Genomic DNA, 20,643 nt, shown 5'->3' on the forward strand with positions numbered 1-20,643 from the left:
TCAGTCTACAGCTGTTCCCACGGATTCTGCGTAACAGCACGTGATAAAAGAGCCGAACGAGGTCCTCTTCAAGCCATAGAAGTATCGGGGGCGGTTACAACTACCCCGCGAAAGGAAACCCTTGGCGACTCCGCAACCATGGCTAGGCTCAAGGCAGCAGCCTCGATGAAACCTAGGCGATGTAATTTGTCGCAGCAACTTTGTAATCTTCTCAACTCCTTCCTTCGGGCTCGCATCGACTACACTGCGCAAAATGCCTGTCACGTTCAAAGTTGCGGACCATCCGTCCAGACCTTTTCATAAGTACAGCACTTTGAGCACGAAAGCAACCTCGCGGGACGATCTATTCAAGCAGACGAGTCCCAATGATGCTCGCGATAGCAAGCGCATCATTCACAGCTCCATCCCCAACTCGACTTTCACGGAATCCCACGTCACGTCATCCAATAACGGCTTCGTCGTGATGGCCTGGGAAGCATACAGCTCCCACCATCATTTGAGCATCCGTCCTGATGATATTTGGTTCGCCATCCTCTCGCAGTTGAGCTTCTACATTAATAAAAACGCCGAAAACCTACGCCAGTACTTCGTCAACCACGAGGGCCAGAAGGAGCTCATGATTGAGGAGTTCGGGAACATCGACACTATTGATATGGGGCTCTTTGCGCGGCGCATGACGGGCAAGGTTCAGGAGAATGTCAAAGACCCTAACTTCCGAGACTGGATTATGCCAACGTTCAGCACAACAACAGTCGACGATCGCTCCACCGCCGCAGTCTTAATGATGGGCAGCCTACAAGCGTACTTCAGATACAAATTCAAGTGTATGTGCGGTATACCCTCCGTGACGCTCCTAGGTGAACAATCAGATTACGAAGACATCCTCCAACGCCTCGACAAGCTCAAAGAACTCGGTCCTGAAACAGCAGATTGGGCGAGCCTTTTGCGTCCCGTTCTGCGCAACTTCATCGCGTCTTTCGCCGAAGTCATGACTGCCGAGACCAAAAGTTTCTGGTCCAGGATTGCGCACCACGAAGGAGGATCGGGAGTTTCAAAGCTCTCAGGCTGGCTCACAGCGTTTTGCTTCTGGGGCCATGACGGCGTCTCGCTATACTACAAGCCGGTGTCGTACCGCCCTTTCACTATTGCTTCGCCTCCTTTCTCCCTCGATCCTACTACGTACACGCCAAATTTGGCAGCCAATGTGCGCTCCCCTGGCACTGTGCTGGATGGAGTTACTTACCACACTATTGATACGGACGACATCCCCAACGGGTTCGCATCGGTGCCGGTACTGGTCGATGACAACGGTACGCAGTACCGGACGAAAATGGTGGCCGGGAGTTTGGGCATCAAGGCACAGTACAGCGGAGATATGGATGAAGATGGGGGGAAGAAGCTCGATAGTTTGAGCAGTCTGACGGGCTGGATCATGTATGAGGTGAAAGATGATGTGGGCGATAAGTGAGAAAAGATACGCAACAGCGAGATTGATCAATTGAGCGTCTGACAGAACAGTGGTTGACACTAAAATTTGAGATGCCTCTTGTACACTCTTGTGTGAACTTGGATGATAAAGCGTAGACAATTTGCATCTTCGACCGTGTGCTCCAGGGCAACTCAAGTTCACGCAACGATATCCGAAGCTTGATTTGTCACAGGGCCTGGACGGCCCCCAATCGGCTCGTACCCAAAGCAGGCGAGCTAGCGGACCCTGTCGGTCCTGCGTCAACCATCCACACGTGCTCTCCATTGCACCTCAAGCTCTTCCAGAGCCCTCCACAATGACGACCGAACGAGCCTCCTTCCCTCCCTCAGTGACTGACCTCATAACACCTTGCCTCCTCGACTCCCTCTTCACTCTCGAAATCCCCTGGCCTAAGGAGACCCCACCAACAGCCACCCAATGGTCCACTGCACGCTCCAACACCGCCGCCTACAAGCCCCTCTGCTGGGACGTCCTCCTCGCCCTCAGTAGAATCCCCTCCCAGAAGCCCAAACCCTCGATTTCCTCCCCTCCTCCCTCCCCAGAAGACCCATCCTTCCCCACCCACGCAGTAGCCCTCCTCATCCTCCTCGACCAAGCCCCCCGCCACCTCTGCACAAACCAACACGAACGCTGGCGAAACGCCTTCTTCGACCCCCTCGCGCTGTCTTATTGCCTCGCCTTGCGCGCCCTCCCAACTCCTCACGCCATCCACACGTTTCCCCGCTGGGAAAAACAAGGCTGGAGCTACGCGCACTTCAACACGATAGCTAACTTCCTCACTGCGCCCTTCGCGCACTCTGAAGAACTATCTATTCATTTCACACACCTCCTTCCCGAAGTCGCTGCGCGGCGCCGTCTCACCGAGAAGCACTACGGTGTAAAAGATACGCAGCACGCCCAAGAACTATCCGAGGAATCACCGCTTCGTTCATCTCGCGACACGCTAGCTTTCTCTTCTCTAATCCGTGCGTGGATCCCGGCTGACGCGAACATGGCGCAATCGGTCTTCTGGTGGTGTCGCGTGAAGGAGGCGCACACGCCTATTATCCGAGTATTTGGGCGGTATCCGTATCGGAACCGGGCGATGGGGAGGATCCTGACGGCGGAAGAGGAGGCGTTTTTGGAAGAGACGGGGTGGTTTGGGGTTAGTGTTGAGGAAGAGGCTGCGGTCAGGATTAGACAGGATGTGGAGGGGGGAGTGTGGACGGCGTTGGGGGAGGATTGATTTGTTTGTTACTGACGGAACGGAACGATGAATAAGGTCTTGCGTACTGGATGATGCTACGCGGCGTATATCGATGATACTGTTGTACACCGCAATTTGGGACACTCATAAGCTGCAGTGATGGCAAAGCGATCTGACGATCGCACTTAAGAGCGGTTTTATATGGCTTCTTGATGCCTTTTGTAGTAAACTAAATGAGAGTTTGCTGGTTCGTAAGTATTTACCAAAGCTCTTTGAAGCAGCAAGCTACGCTTCTCATGAGAGGCTCTCACTCCGCATGGTAATTTCAGGACGCAGTCATCGATAAGTCGCGATATTCAGCTGGTTCGTTCAAAGAGAGAGTTTGCCTAGGAAGAGTTCGATTTGTTCCCTCGGCCTCTGTGGTACCGAGAACACTTCGCACGATACCGTATTGCGTCGCAACTCTAGACACTCGTGATAGAGTAAGATATCCTAGGGCTTTAGTCGTTTTACCAATTGCTAATTTTTCGCAGCAATATGCAGTGTACTCTGTGAAGTGTTTTCGTCAATATGCATTGCATTACTCTTCGTCAACTACAGAGGCCATGAATACATAGCAAAGTCACGAACCCGCTATTCTCGCTGCACCGCCGCCACCTCAAGTACCCAGATCCATATCATCGTCCTCCCTACCCTTCTCCTCCGTCATTCCATCTGTCTCCTTATGTGCAAGCCCTTGCACTCACTACCATCCTTGCATTTGCCTCGTCGGTAGAACTTGCAGAGAAACCTGTAAAGAGATGACATTAGCAAGATATAGTCATTATGTTGAACACAATGAAACAATATGTGAATGCTTACGTCTTCTTGGGCTCAATATGTAGAGCGGAAAGGGACGATGTAGTCGCGGTGATGTTGTCATTGGTACTGATGGCGGGGTGATCTGAGGAAGTTGCGGTCTGCTGAGCTCCCTCGAGCTCGTGGATGCGCTTCTCGAGCATACTGTTCTTGGCTTCGAGTTCATGTCTGTAATCCGCGTCCGCATCTGCTTCCTCGCGCAACTCCCTAATTGTATCTGATTGGTCGATACAGGTCTTAAGGTGGGTGTCGCGCTGCTTCTCCACAATTCTGAGCATCGCCATAAGCTCCTCGATAGTAGGTGTAGGGGCAGACATTGAGGAGATGTGTGTGCGAGTGAGTGTACGCGCGTGTGTGTGTATGTGTGCTTGATAGTTGGTGTTGCGACAGTGGATTTGTGAGACTGTGGGTGAGGAAATACAACAGCAAACGGAAAGCGAACGGACCTCACGAACGCTCTCTCACCTTCCCTTACGTCATTAGAAAATTCGAAGAATCTGTGTGGCTGGAAAGTTCTTTTCGAGGCGTCTTTCACCTGTCTCTTACCTCCCTCGCCCCGCCTGTTCTCAACGAGCATCGTCGGCCACTTTGCTCCTCAAACTTCAACCTCACCAACAAACCGCGCAGTCCAGTACTCAGGATGGCCTCAACCAAGAAGGATAGCGCAGATCAGCAGGTATATACCCTCGCGTTTGATTCAGTGCATCAGACTTACCTGGTTTCTAGCTCACAACCGAGGACTCCCTGCGCGCTCAGCTGCACGAAATGAAGGAGCGCCTTCAAGCTAGCGAGGCCAGATTTGACGAGCTTGCCCACCGTACTGTCCAGCGTGAAGGCAAGAAGGTCGTATCTCTTCCGGAGCTTCGAGACACAGTGCCCGCTCTTGTCAGCACTGAGGACTTCACCAAGGCCATGTAAGTCTCATGCACCTCCACGGCAGAAAATGAAACTAAATGACATTAGCCCCGCTCGCGCACCCAGGAACACTCGCCGGCCCATCGCGGTTTGTACTCTATGCTATAAACATCGGCGTCCTTGCGACATTGGCGAACCTTGCAGGCAGTGCTGGAACCGTGGCGCCCGTTGTGTGCGATCTAAGTGCGAGCACTGGAAGCGCGGCACTTGCAAACGTGTCAGGTGCACTCGCTGGCACGAGGGTGATGGAGAGTACACTAATCTCGAGCATGCCGACCGCATCTTGCGTGGAACAAGCCGTAAGACTCGCAGGCCACGTCGCGATGAGAATAACCCCCGCCACAATGCGTCAGCATGAGTGGATCTGATGGGCACTGTATACTCTTCCAAGGATATGATCGAGCTTTGGCAAATCGATGGCAATGAATTCCGATACATACATAGCAGTCTCTTAATCACACTTCATTTCCGTGCACTCTCAGAAATGGAGTTGATACTTTTGGTCTCTACCGCAGAAATGTCACTTAGCTCTTTATGTGAGATGACCTCTATCTGAACGGGTGTCTAAGCAAGAACTTACCCTGTAATTGCACCTCTCAACTTACGACGGCTTCACAGTAACAGCAAGGCAGCTTAAGCAACCAGCTATCCTTCTCGTGAGAGGCTTCAACTCTGTGTGGCAGCTCCGAGGAGGCAAGCACGCGGTTGAGCTTGTTCCTTCTATTCACCGCGATACACAAGTGCTCAGCTTTAGGGCAATCACCATCCACCGACTTGCTTGCTCAAATTCAACGCTTTCACCGTTCACCGCACCTTTCACCCAGCACTGACCACCGCAGGCGGTCACGTTCATGTGGCTGCCTAGCCCACTAGCGCGTCCCATAATCTATATAAACCCGCCGTCGCCCCTCTTTCCTGCTCTTCACTTCTTCTCACCTTTTCACAACTTTTACTTGTGATGTCGGCGGCTCTCATTCATTCACTTCTCCACCACCTTCCTTCGGGGTACACCGAGTACCATCTTTTCATGACGCCGCGCTGGTAGTCACGACGCCTTCGCTGGTAGTCAGTACTGAGGATCAACCACGGTCCCGGGGGTCCCGAATTATATCATGAAGCCTTGGGATTCTGGGGCCTTCAGTATTGATGGCGCGGGATCCTGCGGCCATGGTCGTCATGGCGGTGAGCCCGATAGCCAGTACCGAGTGCCTTGCACATAACGGAAGATTTGATGGCGCTCTTGCGGCCACACCATTAAGCCTCTGGCGACGCTGGTGGTTTGAGGGTGCTTACGATAGACATTTGTCTCAACTTTTTTTTCATTGACTGCTTTGGCATCGCCGAGCTTTCGAGGAAGAAGACCAAGTTGGCGTTTGTGGGCTGATAACTATGTGTTGCTAGGTGTTAAGTCTGCCTTTCAAGTGAAGGTGATTGCACACCTGAAGTGGTAGCACGGTGGTTTTCTGGATCCCTGCCGTGAAATACTATCACGTCATTTTCATTAGATTCCAATCGCGCCCATCTTGCATGACCGAAGCCTACACTGATTACATCCTGCGCGTTGCACCCTGCTGTCGCTTCTTACTCGGAACGATACAGCAAAGGGTAACTCACAATCTAACGTGACCAAAGGCTACTTCTCTGTTCTTCTACCTTGCGCGGGCATGTCGTTGACTCTGATTTAGATCACGAAAGGAAGTCCCACTTCAATGGGCATCTAATCTGCAAGTGTAAGGATAGCGACAGTCGCAAACTTTTGCATATTGGGGTGGAGGCGATAGACAGCACGACTGATAACTCAAAGAAGATTGAAATTCACACGGTGATCTGTATGCAAGTATCCAGGTTGCAGCGTACGCATCTTCGATGGGCCAGTGTGGACTCATCGCAGACACCTAACATCAAACATTGCTCACACCCGCTCCTGAAAATTGAGCCTGGCGCTAGACCCTACCTACGAGGTGAGTGTGGAGACTGGAACTACAGAACTCAGTTACAACGTTGAAAACGTACTGTAACATGAGTAATCCTCCGATAGACGCGAACCAAGCACCTTCCATTCAGCATGCCACAGAAACCCACCGAAGTTTGGAAACAAGTTCAGATGTTGGCGTCGACCCCGTGGTTCGCACCCAGACTGCTGCCCAGAGCCTGTGTAATACAATCAACGATATAATTTGACCTATTTCTCTCGATCTGTGATAGTGTACAATTATCATGGTTGCAGTAGGTCTGAACCGGTCGATAAAATCGGTATATCGTGCGAGACTTTTCAATATGGAGTGTAGAGCCGTCGACCTTGTATCACTGTGCGACATAGTGTTGGCCCCCTCCTGCTTACTTTTATGGTAAACGCGTAGATGAAGGAATATGCCAAGGTGACGCAGGCATCAGGCTACACAACAGCATACAAGCACTTTACTATCCCACATTATACTACCACTAGCACTAGAAAAGTATGGTCGAACAGTGCTGTAGGAACGTTAGTCTTGAATAGGTGTGAGCGACCAGCAATTACCTCGTCCGGTCGAGCGACTCGTGCAGCCGCTTGTGAGTAACCCCTCGAATAATGAGGTGCCCTAGGGTACATAAGCGATCTGTTCATTGCCAACCTTTCTGCATAGCAGACCTTTGCTATCAGCGGACAAGCGCAACGCACCATCCCACACAGGTAGCGAACAAGTAGTCTGAGCAAGCCATATAGTTGCGTGAGCTATACATCTTCTCTTCATCTACATCTACATCTACACACCCCCTTTATCCCCCCATCCATCCACTCAAGCTATTCCTCCATCTATGCACAGACACAGTATCGATAAATGCTACCAAAACGCGCTTCCTATACATCCTACAACATCGCCATCTACAACACTCTACACATCCCTGACATCCCTCCTCCCTGTCGGAATCTCCGTCTCCACCATCTCCAGCTTATTCAAGCTAGGATACCGCTTGCTAAAGCTATCCACATCCCACGCATCATCCGCAGGCCCGTCATGCTGCCCCCCAACACGAGGCAACGGCTTGTCTCTTACACTGCTCTTGGTAGGGCTCTGCCTCGACCCAGTGGAGAAGTCCCCAGTGTTGCCTGTCCTAAGCTTCGTCGGTTTCGACGGAGGCGGTGGACGAGGGCCGCCTGTTGGGACACGGGTTGCCGCCGGAGGAGCGGACGCTGAGGTCGGTACTTGAGCCACATGCGGTGGTTGGCGAGGCTTCGTGTATGCTAGATCTGAAGGCGCATTCTGCTGGACCTGCTGGGACACCGTGATGGGTTTCTTAGCAACGGCAGGTGGTTGTCTGGCGCCGCTCTGGTCTTGTGGCCTCTGCGGTAACGGCTTGCCTGTAGAGGTGTACTTCCCGTAGCCTTCCGCTGTGCGGCTAGCAGATACCGGCTTCTGGCTTTCGTCGAGGAGGTTCCTGACGCGGTTTTGGATGGTAGAAGCGCGTGTGGGGCCCGCCTTGCCTTTGCCTTCTTCTGCAAGGCGTTTGCGGTATTCCGCGGCTGCGGCTTCGACGCGGCGTTCTTCTTGCGAAAGGCGCCGCCTTTCAAGCTCGCGACGGACTTCTGGAGGGAGGTCTTCTGTCTCGTCGATGACGCGCTCGTCATCGGAGTGGCCGCCTGTGGCTTCGGAGCCGGCAATGGGGGTCAGTGCACTGTGGCGTGAGTCGATAGGGAGATCTGTGGGTGTGCGCGGGCCTGAGTCAGATCGCCCTCGGTCGGGGCCGGAGCCGGAGTTGCTCTCGAACATCTTGAAGGCATCGCCAAAGCGGCCCTTCACGATGTTTTTGGTGCCACTCGTCAATGAGTGTAAGCTAGACCGTTTCCCGCCGCCCTTGGTGTTCTGGCTGCTGCTTCGGCGATGCTTCTTCTGATGGCTATCCTCATTTTCTCTTGCTCTCAAATAATCGATATTCGAAGTGATGTTCTTCTCATCATCAGAATCAGAATCTAGCACGGCAGGAGACTGGCCACCTCGACCCAACGACGGTGCATCGAAATTTCTTCCGGGTGCTGCCTCTCGTTCTCGCAAGAAGTCCAAATTGGAAGCAACATGGATACTATTAGGTCGATTCGACTGAGCGGACTTCGCTCTATCAAGTGAGACCCCAAGATCCATTGCTGACGGACGATGTGTTTCGAGTGACGGTCTTGATGATGCAGGTGATCTTGGAAGTGCGAGCGCAGAGGTGTGGGACTTCGACCTGCTAGCCTCCAACGATGGGCGAATTGGTAGAGTGTGGTCTGGCCTCAATGAAGATGGGCTAGGCTGAACTTTCTCGAACGTGCGGGGCTGGCTCATTGTACGGCTATGGCTGCTTGTGTCAGGTACGCGCCATACGGGTCGTTTATTGACGTCAGGAAAATTCGATTGCGGCTGGCTGGGAGCAGGGGAAGGTGCAGGCGAAGTTTGCACACCAGTCGAAACCATGGCGGACCTTTGTGGTGTGGGTTCGTAGATTATCGGATTAGAGGTGCGGGGACTATCCTGAGGTCTATCAAATCTCTGAGGTTTCTGTGTGGAAACGGGTCGAGGTTTGCTTATTGAGGGGGCAGTCGAGGAAGGTTTGGGCGCTGGAGCTGATGGTGTTGCCTTCGCCGGACGCATTGAGAATGCATCGTCCGCAAGAGCTTCTGTAACCCTCTTGTTTAGGGGAGGATCCGCGCCTGCTGGCGACGGGCTGAATTCGAACTTTTGGCCACGATCATGCAATAGTGAAAACTCATCTAATGAGGGATATTTAGCAGCGAGCTCGTCTGCTGCAGCGATCCTGACTTCAACTTTATCAGAATCAAGAGCTGCGAAGGGGTCGGCCTTTGCGCCTCTGCCTGCTGGAGAAGGGCTAGGTCTTGGCACGGGTGATGCGTGTGAGGGACCTGTAGGCCGACCTCTTCTCATTCGCTCGACTTCTGGAATAGCCTGTACTTGTTTTACAGGGGCTATTTTTTGTATTCCAACGATGGGCGGCGAAGCCACCTGAGGCTCTGGAGATGGTAGTTGCTGGTTTCGACGATCTTCAGACTGCGTTCGATTGGAGTAGATCTGAATTCGTTAATGATAATTCTAGGATGAAGCGAAGCGACATACGTCTTTAATCGGTACAGCTCTATGCCTCATGGAGCACACCTCGACCACCACCTGGTAGATGTTCGGTCGACGTTGAGGGCTTTCTTGCAACATGGATGCTATTCGGCATTAGCACAACAGTCAGAACAACCCAGTCGCCCTCGACCTACAGATAAGCTTCTTTATCCGGTCCGAGAATTGGGGGTATGCCGGAAACTTGAAGCTCGCGTTCAAGATGGCCATCTGTCCAACTTCTTCGAACGGTGTGGTGTAGTAACACAGCTTATACAACAGCACACCCAGCGCCCAGATGTCGCTCTTCTCGTCAATGGGTTGCTTGCGGTAGACGTCGATCATTTCGGGGCTGCGGTACTGCAGCGTCGTGTGCCGCTGTACGTCGTCCTCAATCAGTCTCCCTTCTGCCGCCGTCTGCGCAGCCGGCCGTGGTGGAGCCGTCGAACCAAAATCGCAAAGCTTGTATATCCTGTTGGTACCAACAGTCGTGATTAAGACGTTTTCGACCTTGAGATCGCGGTGGAGTAGCGGGGGTCTTAGATAGTGCATCGTCGCTACGCCCTCTGCGACATCGGAGAAGATGTGCAGAATCTCAGGTTCGGTGAGTCGGTGTTGCAACCGCGTGTTCATGAAGTCAATCAGACCGCCGCCGGTGCAGTGTTCCATCAGCAAGAAGACCTCGTAGCCCCCGCCCTTGAGCTGCGACGCATGCGAGTCGATGTACGTGACAATGTGCCGGTGGCCCTTCAGCTTCTTCATTGTCTCCACTTCTGTCCTCATGTTCGCCAGTGCGTCCTTGTCCGGAACCGCAACCCGCTTCAGCACGCCGACGTCCGGGAGGCCTTCATTGCCCTTGGGTATGCGCACTACATAGACGTGCGCAAACCCGCCCTCGGACAGGTATCTCTCGATCGTCACGCGGTGGTTGCCGACTTGGACTTTTGTCCCCGGCGTGAAGGTGCCTGGCGGTGCATTGTTAGCGGGCGCCGGGGGGCGGTAGGCGTGTTGCTGCGGTACTGATGCGGAGGGTGCGTAGCGGGCGGAGGACATTGCGGGCGGTGTGAAGCCTGCTGCGGTGCAGGAGCGACAGTGAATCTAGCGAGTGTGCATGTAGTTTGCGGTATCGGGGTATACTCGATGGCTGAGTGGGGCGGGGCGGAACTGTCCTGTGTTGTATTGGGGGTCATAAGGTGTTGTGCTTGCGAGTTTCAATGTCGGCTGCTAGGCGGTCACAAGCAGAGCCACACCGCACGTCACGACCGTGTTAACACTGCCATGCTTGAACCGGAATAGGGGTGCACGATGAGGAACATCACAGGCGGGTACATGGTCTAATTTTGGAACTATGCATAACTATGTAGCATTCACTGTCGCGCCCCAAGTTTCCCCAGCTATCATGTACTCGAGCTGTCATCTGGAAAGGTGTGGCACAAAGTGTGGCGCCCCAGATTGCGCTAGGCCCTTTTCGTCACCTCATCTCTTTCGAGACAGATGCTCGCAGCAATGAGTAATCGGCTGCTCTTTCAGGTTTGTGAAACGTTTTATCCGTGACGGACTGCTTGTGAGAGTTTTGACTCTCAAGGATCTATCGGCTCATGACCCCGGCCTATGTATCCATGCACACAAGATCTTCTGAACGGTGCATGTATGCATCGAGAGACTTAGGTGTGCAACATGAGCGTGGCAGTTCGAATCAATCTCTTCTGGATATCGAGATGTGTTTGATTAGGTCTAGTTGAACGATGGATCGCCGGACGATGTACCAGTCTGTGAGCAAATGTGGTGGATGCGCTCCGAATCCATCGTACAGTCCACAATCGTGCATTCGCATGGTTCCTCTGCAGCAGTCAGAAACGTCATATAAGGGGCTGAGTTGAACCACAATTATCACCGCCAAGGGAAGCGTTCGTAGCCCTTCATCATTAATCGTCGGCAAATCTGAGGTCAAGGTACAGTATGACAGCATCGCACAGCTTGTACACGAACGCACGGGGGCGGCGGATAGCATCCGATGCTCATTTCTTCTTGTCGAGCGTGAGTTTCTCAGCAACCAGAGCGTAGACAGCCGTGTTTGCCTTTTCTACCGTAGCCTCGGAACCGAACAGCGTCTGTTCTAGGCGTTCACGTCCACTGCCGTCCCCCGCCACGCGGCCATCGACCCAAGTGACATCGTTGGCGTCGATATGAACCAGACTTCAATCGTTCTTGCCGCGGGAAGCAATTAACCGTTGTAAGATGACCCGCTGGAGGCCCTGCGGGTACTACCGCTGTGTTTAGTGGGCGAACTGGATGTTCTGTCGAGAGCTCAGAAGCCAGGTCTAGATCCTGCGGCTCTTGCTGTGGACGGCGATTGCAATATGCAGCAGACGCAGTGAAGAGTTCCAGGTAGAATGTACCAGAAGCAGATTGGGGAACCACACACAGCAGCCCAAGACATGATGCATCGTCGTCTTTGTGACCGCGGTCAGGTGAGCGTGTTGTAGCAGCGCCTGACGGCGTAGCGTGGATGTCGGCGGTGAACTGGCCGCGACGCCGACTAAGCATGGCCTGGCCTGACGACGCTTTGCGGCTCGCGGGAGAGTCGTTGTTTTGCTAACGACGCTTGACGCAGCGCGAGGGACTTTAGAGTGAACGGGCAGTCGCTGTGCGCGTCTCAGACTGCCATGGGCGATGGGATTGGCGAGGCCGGTGCCAAGGGGGCATGCACGGCGACGCCTGGAGCTGGCTGGCCTCGATCAACACTACACTTGCTCCTCGCTGTTGTTCTATGTACTGCGCATTTCCTCTGTCCTGCGTCGCTCCTGCCCCCGCCTTGCACGAAGGCACAGCTTACTTTACTTTGGAACCTGCTGCGCTGCACATCTATTTACCTTACAGTCGCATTCACTTTACTTGACCGTGCCCTATTCGTCATAGGCTTAGCGAGGGCTTAAACACGTTCACGCCCAGCCAGCTCAACCAAGTCCGCCTGCCAGCGCCGACGGACCCATCGTCATTCTCCACCCGCCGCCGATTCTGCGAGGCTCGGTATTCATTTGCACGCGACCTGCGAGGTTGTTTGTGAGGCGCAACAGTACACAGTAAGCAAACTGTTACTGCGTCGCTTAGTCGACCCGCCAACCGCCTGCTTCACCACCTCCGTGGGACAACACGCCCACCTCAGCCTTCTGAACCCAGACCCCCCGCACCGCCGAGACACCACGACCCTATCCGAATAAACAGACATCCAACCGCAACGACGTTTTCCAAACTGCACAACATGGCTTCTCGCTCCCGCTCTCGACGGGCCGAGCGCGACGTCAGTACCTCCCGCTCCGACACCTCCGCGTCTACCTCCCCCGAGCGCGGCGTCGAGGATGACGATAACGACTCCCTCATGTTCCAAACGAACGACTCTCAGTCCTCCCTCGCACCTTCCGTATCGCCAGACTCAGACGAAGACGCGCTTAGAAGGGCCATAGAGGAGCGATGTCGCGTGTCGCCCATCTCGCGCCTGCCCGCCGAGCTGATGATTGCCATCTTTGCCAAGCTATCCTCGCCTGGCGATCTGAAGCACTGTATGCTCGTCTCCCGAGAATGGGCAAGGAACAGTGTTGGTTTGTTGTGGCACAGACCTCAGACGGGAAAATGGCAATCGATCAAGAGCGTTGTTGCTACGGTTCGGAGAGGAGACAGCTTCTTCGACTACCCTAGCCTCATAAAACGACTGAATCTGTCAGCTCTGGTATGTGATAGAAGAGGCATTTCAGAATGCCCCCGCTAACCCCGCTCCAGGCCCCCGAGATCAGCGATGGGACACTACAGCCTTTGGCGAATTGCAACCGAGTCGAGCGCTTGACCCTGACTAACTGCACGAAACTCACCGATCTTAGCCTCACTGGTATGCTTCAGGGCAACCGCAGCCTCCTTGCCTTAGACGTGACCGGTTTGGACTCGATAACTGATCGCTCAATGTTCGCTCTCGCCGAGAATGCAGTGCGACTTCAGGGACTGAACATCACGAACTGCAAGAAGATCTCGGATGAATCTTTAGAGGCAGTAGCGAAGAGCTGTCGGCATTTGAAGAGGGTAAGCACCCCCTCGGGTTTATAATCGATTGAACAACGCTGACGGTAATAGCTCAAACTCAATGGCTGTCAGCAGCTGACCGATCGTTCTATCATCGCTTTCGCACGCAACTGCCGCTACATTTTGGAGATTGATCTGCACGACTGTAGGAACCTTGAAGACGAGTCGATCACGACGCTTATAACGGATGGACCGCATCTACGAGAGCTGAGGCTGGCTCATTGCTGGCGCATCACGGATCAAGCGTTCCTTCGCTCGCCACAAGGAATATCATACGATGCTCTCCGCATCCTCGACCTCACAGACTGCACTGAGTTGCAAGACGCCGGCGTTCAGAAGATTGTACAAGCCGCGCCTCGCCTGCGCAACCTCGTCCTGAACAAATGCCGCAATATCACTGACCGCGCTGTGCTCGCCATAACACGGCTTGGAAAGAATCTGCACTACATCCACCTGGGCCACTGCTCGCGTATCACCGATACGGGTGTAATCCAGCTTGTCAAGCTGTGCAATCGCATCCGCTATATTGACTTGGCATGTTGTACAAACCTCACGGATAACTCTGTCACACAGCTAGCTGCCCTGCCGAAATTGAAGAGGATAGGCTTGGTCAAGTGCGGGAACATTACGGACCGCAGCATTGTCGCGCTTGCCAAGCCGAAGCAGGTCGGCCACGGCGGCCCAGTAACGCCCAGTGTGCTCGAGCGTGTGCATCTGAGTTACTGCACGAACCTCACACTCAGCAGCATCCATTCCCTCCTCAACAGCTGCCCGCGTCTCACACATCTGAGCCTCACGGGCGTACAAGCATTCCTCCGAGAAGACCTAATTGTGTTCTGCCGCGAAGCGCCACAAGGTACGCCTCAACCGCCTCCCCTCCCTAAGACATGAGAACCTCAATCTAATCTAACATTCCACAGAGTTCAACGAACACCAACGCGACGTCTTCTGCGTCTTTAGCGGCGTCGGCGTTCAGCGTCTGCGCAACTACCTCAATACCGACACGGCTCACACTCGCCGCACGCTGTTCGAGGACGAGGGCACCATGTACGACGATGATGGCGACCAGCCGGAGCAGATGGACGACGTGACGGCGCAGGCTAACGGCTTGGGGATCGAGGACATGGACGAGGACTTTGGCGAGGAGAGCGAGATGATTGGGGAGAATTAACGAACGTCTGAAGAGGGGGTTTGAAAAGGTGGGAGGAGGGGTGTTGTAACGACGCGGTAGCATTGTGCTTTTCAACGCCATTGTCATGGAGCATTTTTGACGTATAAACGGCCTAGGATGAGGGATGAGAGGGAGGTCTTGCTTTTTTTCTTCACGGCGGGAGTGGATGTTTCGATCGATACCCTTTTAGCATGCATGGTTGTTTTGTATTCTTGGCCTATGGGGCTGTTGAATGGAAGGATAGATGGAAATATTCTCATGAATTGCATCGTTTGAATATCTTAGGGAGTGAATTTGAGACGTGCTGATTGTGTGAAGAAAAGTGCAGAGTTATGGGCCGTGTTGCAAAGTGTCGGGTGGTGGTCGGCTTGTGTGGAGATTTTCCTGTGTACATTTGCGTTCTCGCACTGTATGCATTCAGATTAATTCTACCTGTCGATGCTACGAGCCCATCTTCCCCTTCCTATCCACCTCCACCGGAAACTTCGACAGGCTCTCATACCACTGGATCACGCTCCCTATCAAGAACGCCCAACTTCCCCAAAAGGTAGACAGGCACGCCTGATACTGTGCCCAGCTGCTCGTATCGTATCCGAAGGCTGGGCAGATAGTGAAGCCTATACCGCCGATTAGGTTCCAGCAACCGATCCACCAGCCCAGCGTGCGGGGCGCGGGCTTCCACCATTTTGATTGCGTTTCTAGCATGAAGAGCGTGCCCGAGATGATGAAGCCGAGGCCGCCGAGCACCTGGGGCGTCCAGTAGAAGATGATAGTGATGGGCCGCGACATCTTATCGTAGATACCTGGGAGGGCGGTGAGGCCCGAAACCCAGAAGATTGACGCGCCGCAGAGTTGAGCGAAGGAGGCGATGAAGCCGAGGGAGTGGAGGTAGTGCGTGCGAAGATCGTGTGTAGACGGCCACCATACCCATGAGCGGGCTTGCAGGTCTACCTCCTCTTTAGAAACAGGATGTTTCCCTTCCCCAACAAGATTGCGCTTATTCTGATGGTGGTGCGTACAATGCGACTTCGCTGGCTTGAGCACCGCATCTTCAGCATCCTCTCCTCCATGATGAGAGACAACCCGCTTAACAGTCCACCCAAAGCACCCCGACCTCTCCTCATTCACAGCTTCAGCCATCAGCAACAGACTCCCAAACTCGAACACCGTAGCGCCAATGAAAGCAGTTACACCCCCGCCATACAGCTCCTCCCCATTGAACTCCGTCCCCGGCCTCACAAGCGGCAACCACACGAAAAAAGCATTAATAACCCATATCACGCTGCCAAGCGTAAACACGAAGGCGACGTCGAAGGATATGTCCCAGAAGGGGTAATACGTTAGCATGCGCCAGATGCCGCGGGCGATGCTGGTAGGAGAAGAGGTTGGACGCGGTACTTTTTCTCGCGCTGGCGGATGACTCTGGTTTATGACCACGGCGTGGCGCCCTTTGCGATTGTTCCGCGACGACCATTTGAAGCGTATGTCTGGGCGCGCGGCATGGCGGAAATGCGCTTTCGTGGGGTTGAGGAAGGGGACGGGGCCTTGGACACGACTTTTTTGCAATTCGAGCGCGGTTTCGTGGCGGAAGGGCTCGTGTGCGGGATGGAAGTTTGAGGCGCGCTGGAGGCCGGGGGATGGTGTGGTGGTGGTGGTGCTTTCTATGGTGTTGCCGTTTTCCATGGTGTTGGCTGTCATTGACTGCTGTGGTCAATTGTTGCGAAGGGTGGCAATCGCGCGGAGAAGGGCGCGTGTGGGATCACGGCAACATTGTGGTGCTGTTGTATTAGTGACGGGTAAGGAACGGGATGGTGGCAATCAATGGTTCATGTTGAGATGACGGGAACTATTCAAGAATTCAAGGTCAGCGACGCGACGGACGCGTGGAGAAACCGCTTGCGTCATTGGCTCACGGTAGAAGGTGGGGCTAATGCAGGGCAATGCTGAATCAGCACGGTTGCTACTTTCTACTTCCCATCCCTTGTCGCTTTCGCGACAACAAAATCTCCATGATTCTAGATGGTCGCTGCGTAGGCGACGTCTTCCCTGTTTGGCGCTGGTTTGGAGCCTGGAGAATCATGCTCCTTCAGCTCTACCTTCAGCGTCTTTTGAATACCCGCGTTGCCGCGCCCGCTTACAAGCGACATCCTTCTGATACTGTCCTCAACTCGCTCTGCAGGTGACAGGGCTGGGTGGTGAAAAGACGGCTGTCGCCCGGGTGGCCTCAGCTCCAACCTTGAACTCAGCGAAGATGGTTCTTTTATCTTGTGCGAAGTATTCTTAGAGCTCATGCCATCTCGCTCATAAGCGGTAATTAGAGGTCGAAGATACGGAATCACGCATGAGAATACGGTCCATGCAATGGTCATCTGCGTTGTGCATGCGACGCGGGATTTCCAGTAGGCGGAGTTCTCAGGCGTCAGGGTCATGTTGAGGAAGACCAGGCGCAGAATGGTGAGCGCGATGTTACTAGCGTTGGTAAGCTGGGTGCAATACAAGGGCAGGAGAGGTGAGACATACGGTAGCCGGCACGCGAAAGCGCTCAGGATGGCGAGCCTCGATGGAAGAGGAATGTGCCGGTTCCATATCAGATGGAACGAGGTCAGGATGAGCGCAAGCTCAATCACCATATCGAATACGCCAATGTACACCCACCGACCGAACTGTACGAATTAGCCGACTATTTTTCGCTTCATGACTATCTTGGGGACATACAAAGGCTGAGCATTGCTGCCAGTACAGCGGCCACTCATTCCCGAGAGGGCATCGGAACCCTTCTACGAATAGGCTTGTCACGACCCATATCGCGGATGCGCCGACCAAAAGCCATGCTATATTCTTGTGCCTTGCATCCGGTGCAAGCCACAGGAAGAAAAGGGCGCAACAAGCTTTGGAGAGGAAGAGGATGACGATGTAGAACACGTCCGCAGCTAAGCCAGCCTAGACGCTGTCAGAACACGATATAATATGTGTGCATGGTAGGTGGGAGTTACCTTTCGAATGGACAGCTTCTGGTCCCAGGTGAGATTCGACAAGATGACACCGAGGCCATTGTGGATCTGATAGAAGACGAGGGAGCTTTGTATAACGACGAAGGCCTGAGCAAGTCAGTTCTACCAAGCTACATCTGGACTTTGTTGTGGTGGACGCACGATTCCCAGAGCAAATGTGATATCATCGTGGCGAAAGTTGCGGAAATACTTGCGCGCATACAGCTTGATGCACGCAGCCAAGAGCACCAGACCCAGTGCAAATCCAGCGATAATCGCGATGACTCCTGATTGATCTTCGCTATTGATAACTTCTGGCGGCGGAGATACGCCCGAAGGGAGTGGTGTCGTAGTGGGTTCAGCTGTCGACATCGTGGAATTTCGTATTTTCAACTCGAGTATAAATGGGTATGGTCTGGTGGATAAGTTACGCTGTAGCTATGTTCTAGCGTGCACGTGGCTCTTCTGGCTGTGTCTGCATCCGGAACGTTGAGTTGGAAGACAATGACGCCCGAGTTCGTGGACTCGCGTGGTACAAAGAACGTGGACCAAACGTTGCACCATTCACGTGGAACCATTGACCACGACGAAAACATCGCCATAATTCTATTCGCTCAGCAGACTATACGTGGTGGTAGAAAAGCTTTTGACATGTGTGCGTTGAAGTCGAGCATGAATCCAGACCCGCTCTGCACGCACTGATGCCGCAACCGGATGACAATAGCAAGACGTCTCGGATCTCTCTTTCCGACCTCAAACGTGTGGATTTCTAGTGTTCCTCAACACTGCGACTTCCTCACGTTCTATCATTAAGATATGTCTAGCGCCGTGAACGACGCCGACAAGGAGCAAGGCGCACTGGAAGACGATGTATACAGCCAGGCAAACCCGCCCAGAGAGGGCTTCACGAAGGCAGACCAAAAGCATATGTACCGTTTGGGAAAGGCGCAAGAGCTCAAGGTGTGTGCAGCCCGTAGAACCAACTTCGAAGCGAAAATTAGCTAACCACCACAGCGAAACTACCGCCCTCTATCCGCACTAAGCTTTGCGGTTGTCCTCACGGCAATATGGGAGTATTTTATGCTTGCCAACACCCAGGGGCTTATCGATGGTGGACTTGCTGGTCTTTTCTGGAGCTTCATCTGGACGTTTCTCGCGTTCAGCTTCGTGGGTTTGAGCTTGGCTGAAATGGCGTCCATGTATGACTCTGTTTAAAAATCCACTTCTCCTATGCTAATATGACGGTCCATAGGGCACCGACATCAGGCGGCCAATACCACTGGGTGAGCGAATTTGCACCTCCCAGCATTCAACGATTCCTCTCCTATATAGTAGGCTGGATGTCAGTCCTCTCCTGGCAAGCTGGCAACGCCGCAGACTGCTTTATCACGGGGACACTAATCCAGGCGCTGCTCCAAGTCAATGACGAGAACTACGAACCAAAACGGTGGCACGGCACTTTGTTCACCTGGGTCATGGTCTTGGTCCTCTACATTGTCAACGTCTGGGGTCATGACTTCTGGCCTCGCATTCAGAATCTGTTGATGATCATTCACATACTGGCATTCTTCGCGGTGATTACAGTTCTCTGGACATTGGCTCCGCATAACAGCGCTGAGAGGGTGTTCACTGAATTCAGTAACGGTGGTGGGTGGAATAGCATGGGGCTCTCGCTCATGGTCGGCCAGATATCAGCCATTTACTCGATCTTGGGTACATCGTCTCTCCAATCATCTAATCGTACAAAGCTGACCAGTCTCCAGGCTCCGACGCAACCGCCCACATGGCCGAAGAAGTCCGCGACGCCGACCGCTACGTCCCCATCTCCCTCTTCTGGTCCTACATCGGCAACTCTCTCATGGCCATCGTCTTCCTCATAACCTACCTCTTCGCCATGCCCTCAGTCGAAGACGCCATCAACGATCCCTCCGGCTACCCCTTCCTCTACGTCTTCAAAGGCGCCATGGGCACCGCAGGCGTAAATACGCTCACCATCATCGTCCTCCTCATTGTCTCCGCCGCAAACGTAAACTTCGGCGCCTCGACCGCGCGCCAAACCTTTGCATTCGCGCGTGACAAAGGACTCCCTTTCTCAAGCTGGCTCGCAAGAGTGCACACAAGCAAAGGAATCCCCGCGAACGCCATACTATTGACATGCAGCGTAACCATCCTCCTCTCCCTCATCAACATCGGCTCCCTCGTCGCCTTCAACGCCATCATCTCCCTACAGATCGTCTCCCTGATGTTCACGTACTTCTGCTCTCTCTCCTGCGTTCTCTACCGGCGTGTCTACCACCCGGAGCTCCTGCCCGTCGCGCGCTGGAGTCTCGGGAAATGGGGGCCGATGGTGAACATTGTGGGATTGGCGTATGTGGTGTTTGCGTTCTTTTGGAGCTTCTGGCCGAATGAGACGCCGGTGGATGCGGAGACGTTTAACTGGAGTGTGGTTATGTTTTTGGGGGTGTTTCTGGTGGCGTTGGTGATGTATGCGGTGGAAGGGAGGAGGGTGTATAGTGGGCCGGTTAAGCAGTGTCGGATGGCGAGGTTGGAGATTTGAAGTGGAGCGGTGAGTATGGGGGATGGAGGCTGGTTGAAATTGGAGCGATGAGCATGGTGGGCGGAGGGTAGAGAGGTGTTCACGAAGAGTATAAATCGGGTATTCACGTAAAAGCAGTAGCGCAGGAATGGCAAATATGCGTTGTTCGATGTACAAGTGCCTCGTTCTGGTCATCACATATGTGTTCACGACGCCATGCAGACAGAAAATCTTTCATACCCCGCCTTATACTCCTCTGATTGGGCGTCTACATCCCATTACGACACCATGCGTTGTTTCAGCGTTCTCTCTTATAAGCCTATGAGCGCTCTGTAGCTTGTCAGCTACT

The 20,643-nt window shown here is 53.6% G+C and overlaps 7 protein-coding genes across 7 annotated transcripts; 3 read left to right on the forward strand and 4 right to left on the reverse strand.

Moving 5' to 3' along the window:
• Positions 1–253: 253 nt before the first annotated feature.
• N0V89_001638 (uncharacterized protein) lies at positions 254–1,468 on the forward strand (the record flags this gene model as incomplete). Its single annotated transcript, XM_056210449.1, has 2 exons — positions 254–259; positions 305–1,468. 2 exons carry the CDS (start codon positions 254–256, stop codon positions 1,466–1,468), a joined length of 1,170 nt encoding a protein of 389 aa, XP_056077271.1.
• Positions 1,469–3,532: 2,064 nt separating this feature from the next.
• On the reverse strand, positions 3,533–3,850 carry N0V89_001639 (uncharacterized protein; the record flags this gene model as incomplete). The annotated part of the gene is made up of 1 exon (XM_056210450.1): positions 3,533–3,850. The coding sequence occupies one exon, from the start codon at positions 3,848–3,850 to the stop codon at positions 3,533–3,535; it is 318 nt and encodes a 105-aa protein (XP_056077272.1).
• A 3,471-nt stretch (positions 3,851–7,321) lies between these two features.
• AKL1_1 (Ark- serine/threonine protein kinase) lies at positions 7,322–8,566 on the reverse strand (the record flags this gene model as incomplete). The annotated part of the gene is made up of 1 exon (XM_056210451.1): positions 7,322–8,566. The coding sequence occupies one exon, from the start codon at positions 8,564–8,566 to the stop codon at positions 7,322–7,324; it is 1,245 nt and encodes a 414-aa protein (XP_056077273.1).
• A 988-nt stretch (positions 8,567–9,554) lies between these two features.
• Positions 9,555–10,579, reverse strand: AKL1_2 (Ark- serine/threonine protein kinase; the record flags this gene model as incomplete). Its single annotated transcript, XM_056210452.1, has 2 exons — positions 9,555–9,633; positions 9,666–10,579. 2 exons carry the CDS (start codon positions 10,577–10,579, stop codon positions 9,555–9,557), a joined length of 993 nt encoding a protein of 330 aa, XP_056077274.1.
• A 2,209-nt stretch (positions 10,580–12,788) lies between these two features.
• On the forward strand, positions 12,789–14,768 carry GRR1 (SCF ubiquitin ligase complex subunit; the record flags this gene model as incomplete). Its single annotated transcript, XM_056210453.1, has 4 exons — positions 12,789–13,253; positions 13,304–13,597; positions 13,649–14,453; positions 14,518–14,768. 4 exons carry the CDS (start codon positions 12,789–12,791, stop codon positions 14,766–14,768), a joined length of 1,815 nt encoding a protein of 604 aa, XP_056077275.1.
• A 441-nt stretch (positions 14,769–15,209) lies between these two features.
• On the reverse strand, positions 15,210–16,451 carry N0V89_001643 (uncharacterized protein; the record flags this gene model as incomplete). The annotated part of the gene is made up of 1 exon (XM_056210454.1): positions 15,210–16,451. One exon carries the CDS (start codon positions 16,449–16,451, stop codon positions 15,210–15,212), a length of 1,242 nt encoding a protein of 413 aa, XP_056077276.1.
• Positions 16,452–19,233: 2,782 nt separating this feature from the next.
• On the forward strand, positions 19,234–20,315 carry N0V89_001644 (uncharacterized protein; the record flags this gene model as incomplete). Its single annotated transcript, XM_056210455.1, has 2 exons — positions 19,234–19,242; positions 19,515–20,315. 2 exons carry the CDS (start codon positions 19,234–19,236, stop codon positions 20,313–20,315), a joined length of 810 nt encoding a protein of 269 aa, XP_056077277.1.
• Positions 20,316–20,643: the final 328 nt, after the last annotated feature.

This window comes from Didymosphaeria variabile, assembly GCF_027946475.1.
Source record: "Didymosphaeria variabile strain IMI 356815 chromosome Unknown scaffold_1, whole genome shotgun sequence".
Taxonomy (NCBI): domain Eukaryota; kingdom Fungi; phylum Ascomycota; class Dothideomycetes; order Pleosporales; family Didymosphaeriaceae; genus Didymosphaeria; species Didymosphaeria variabile.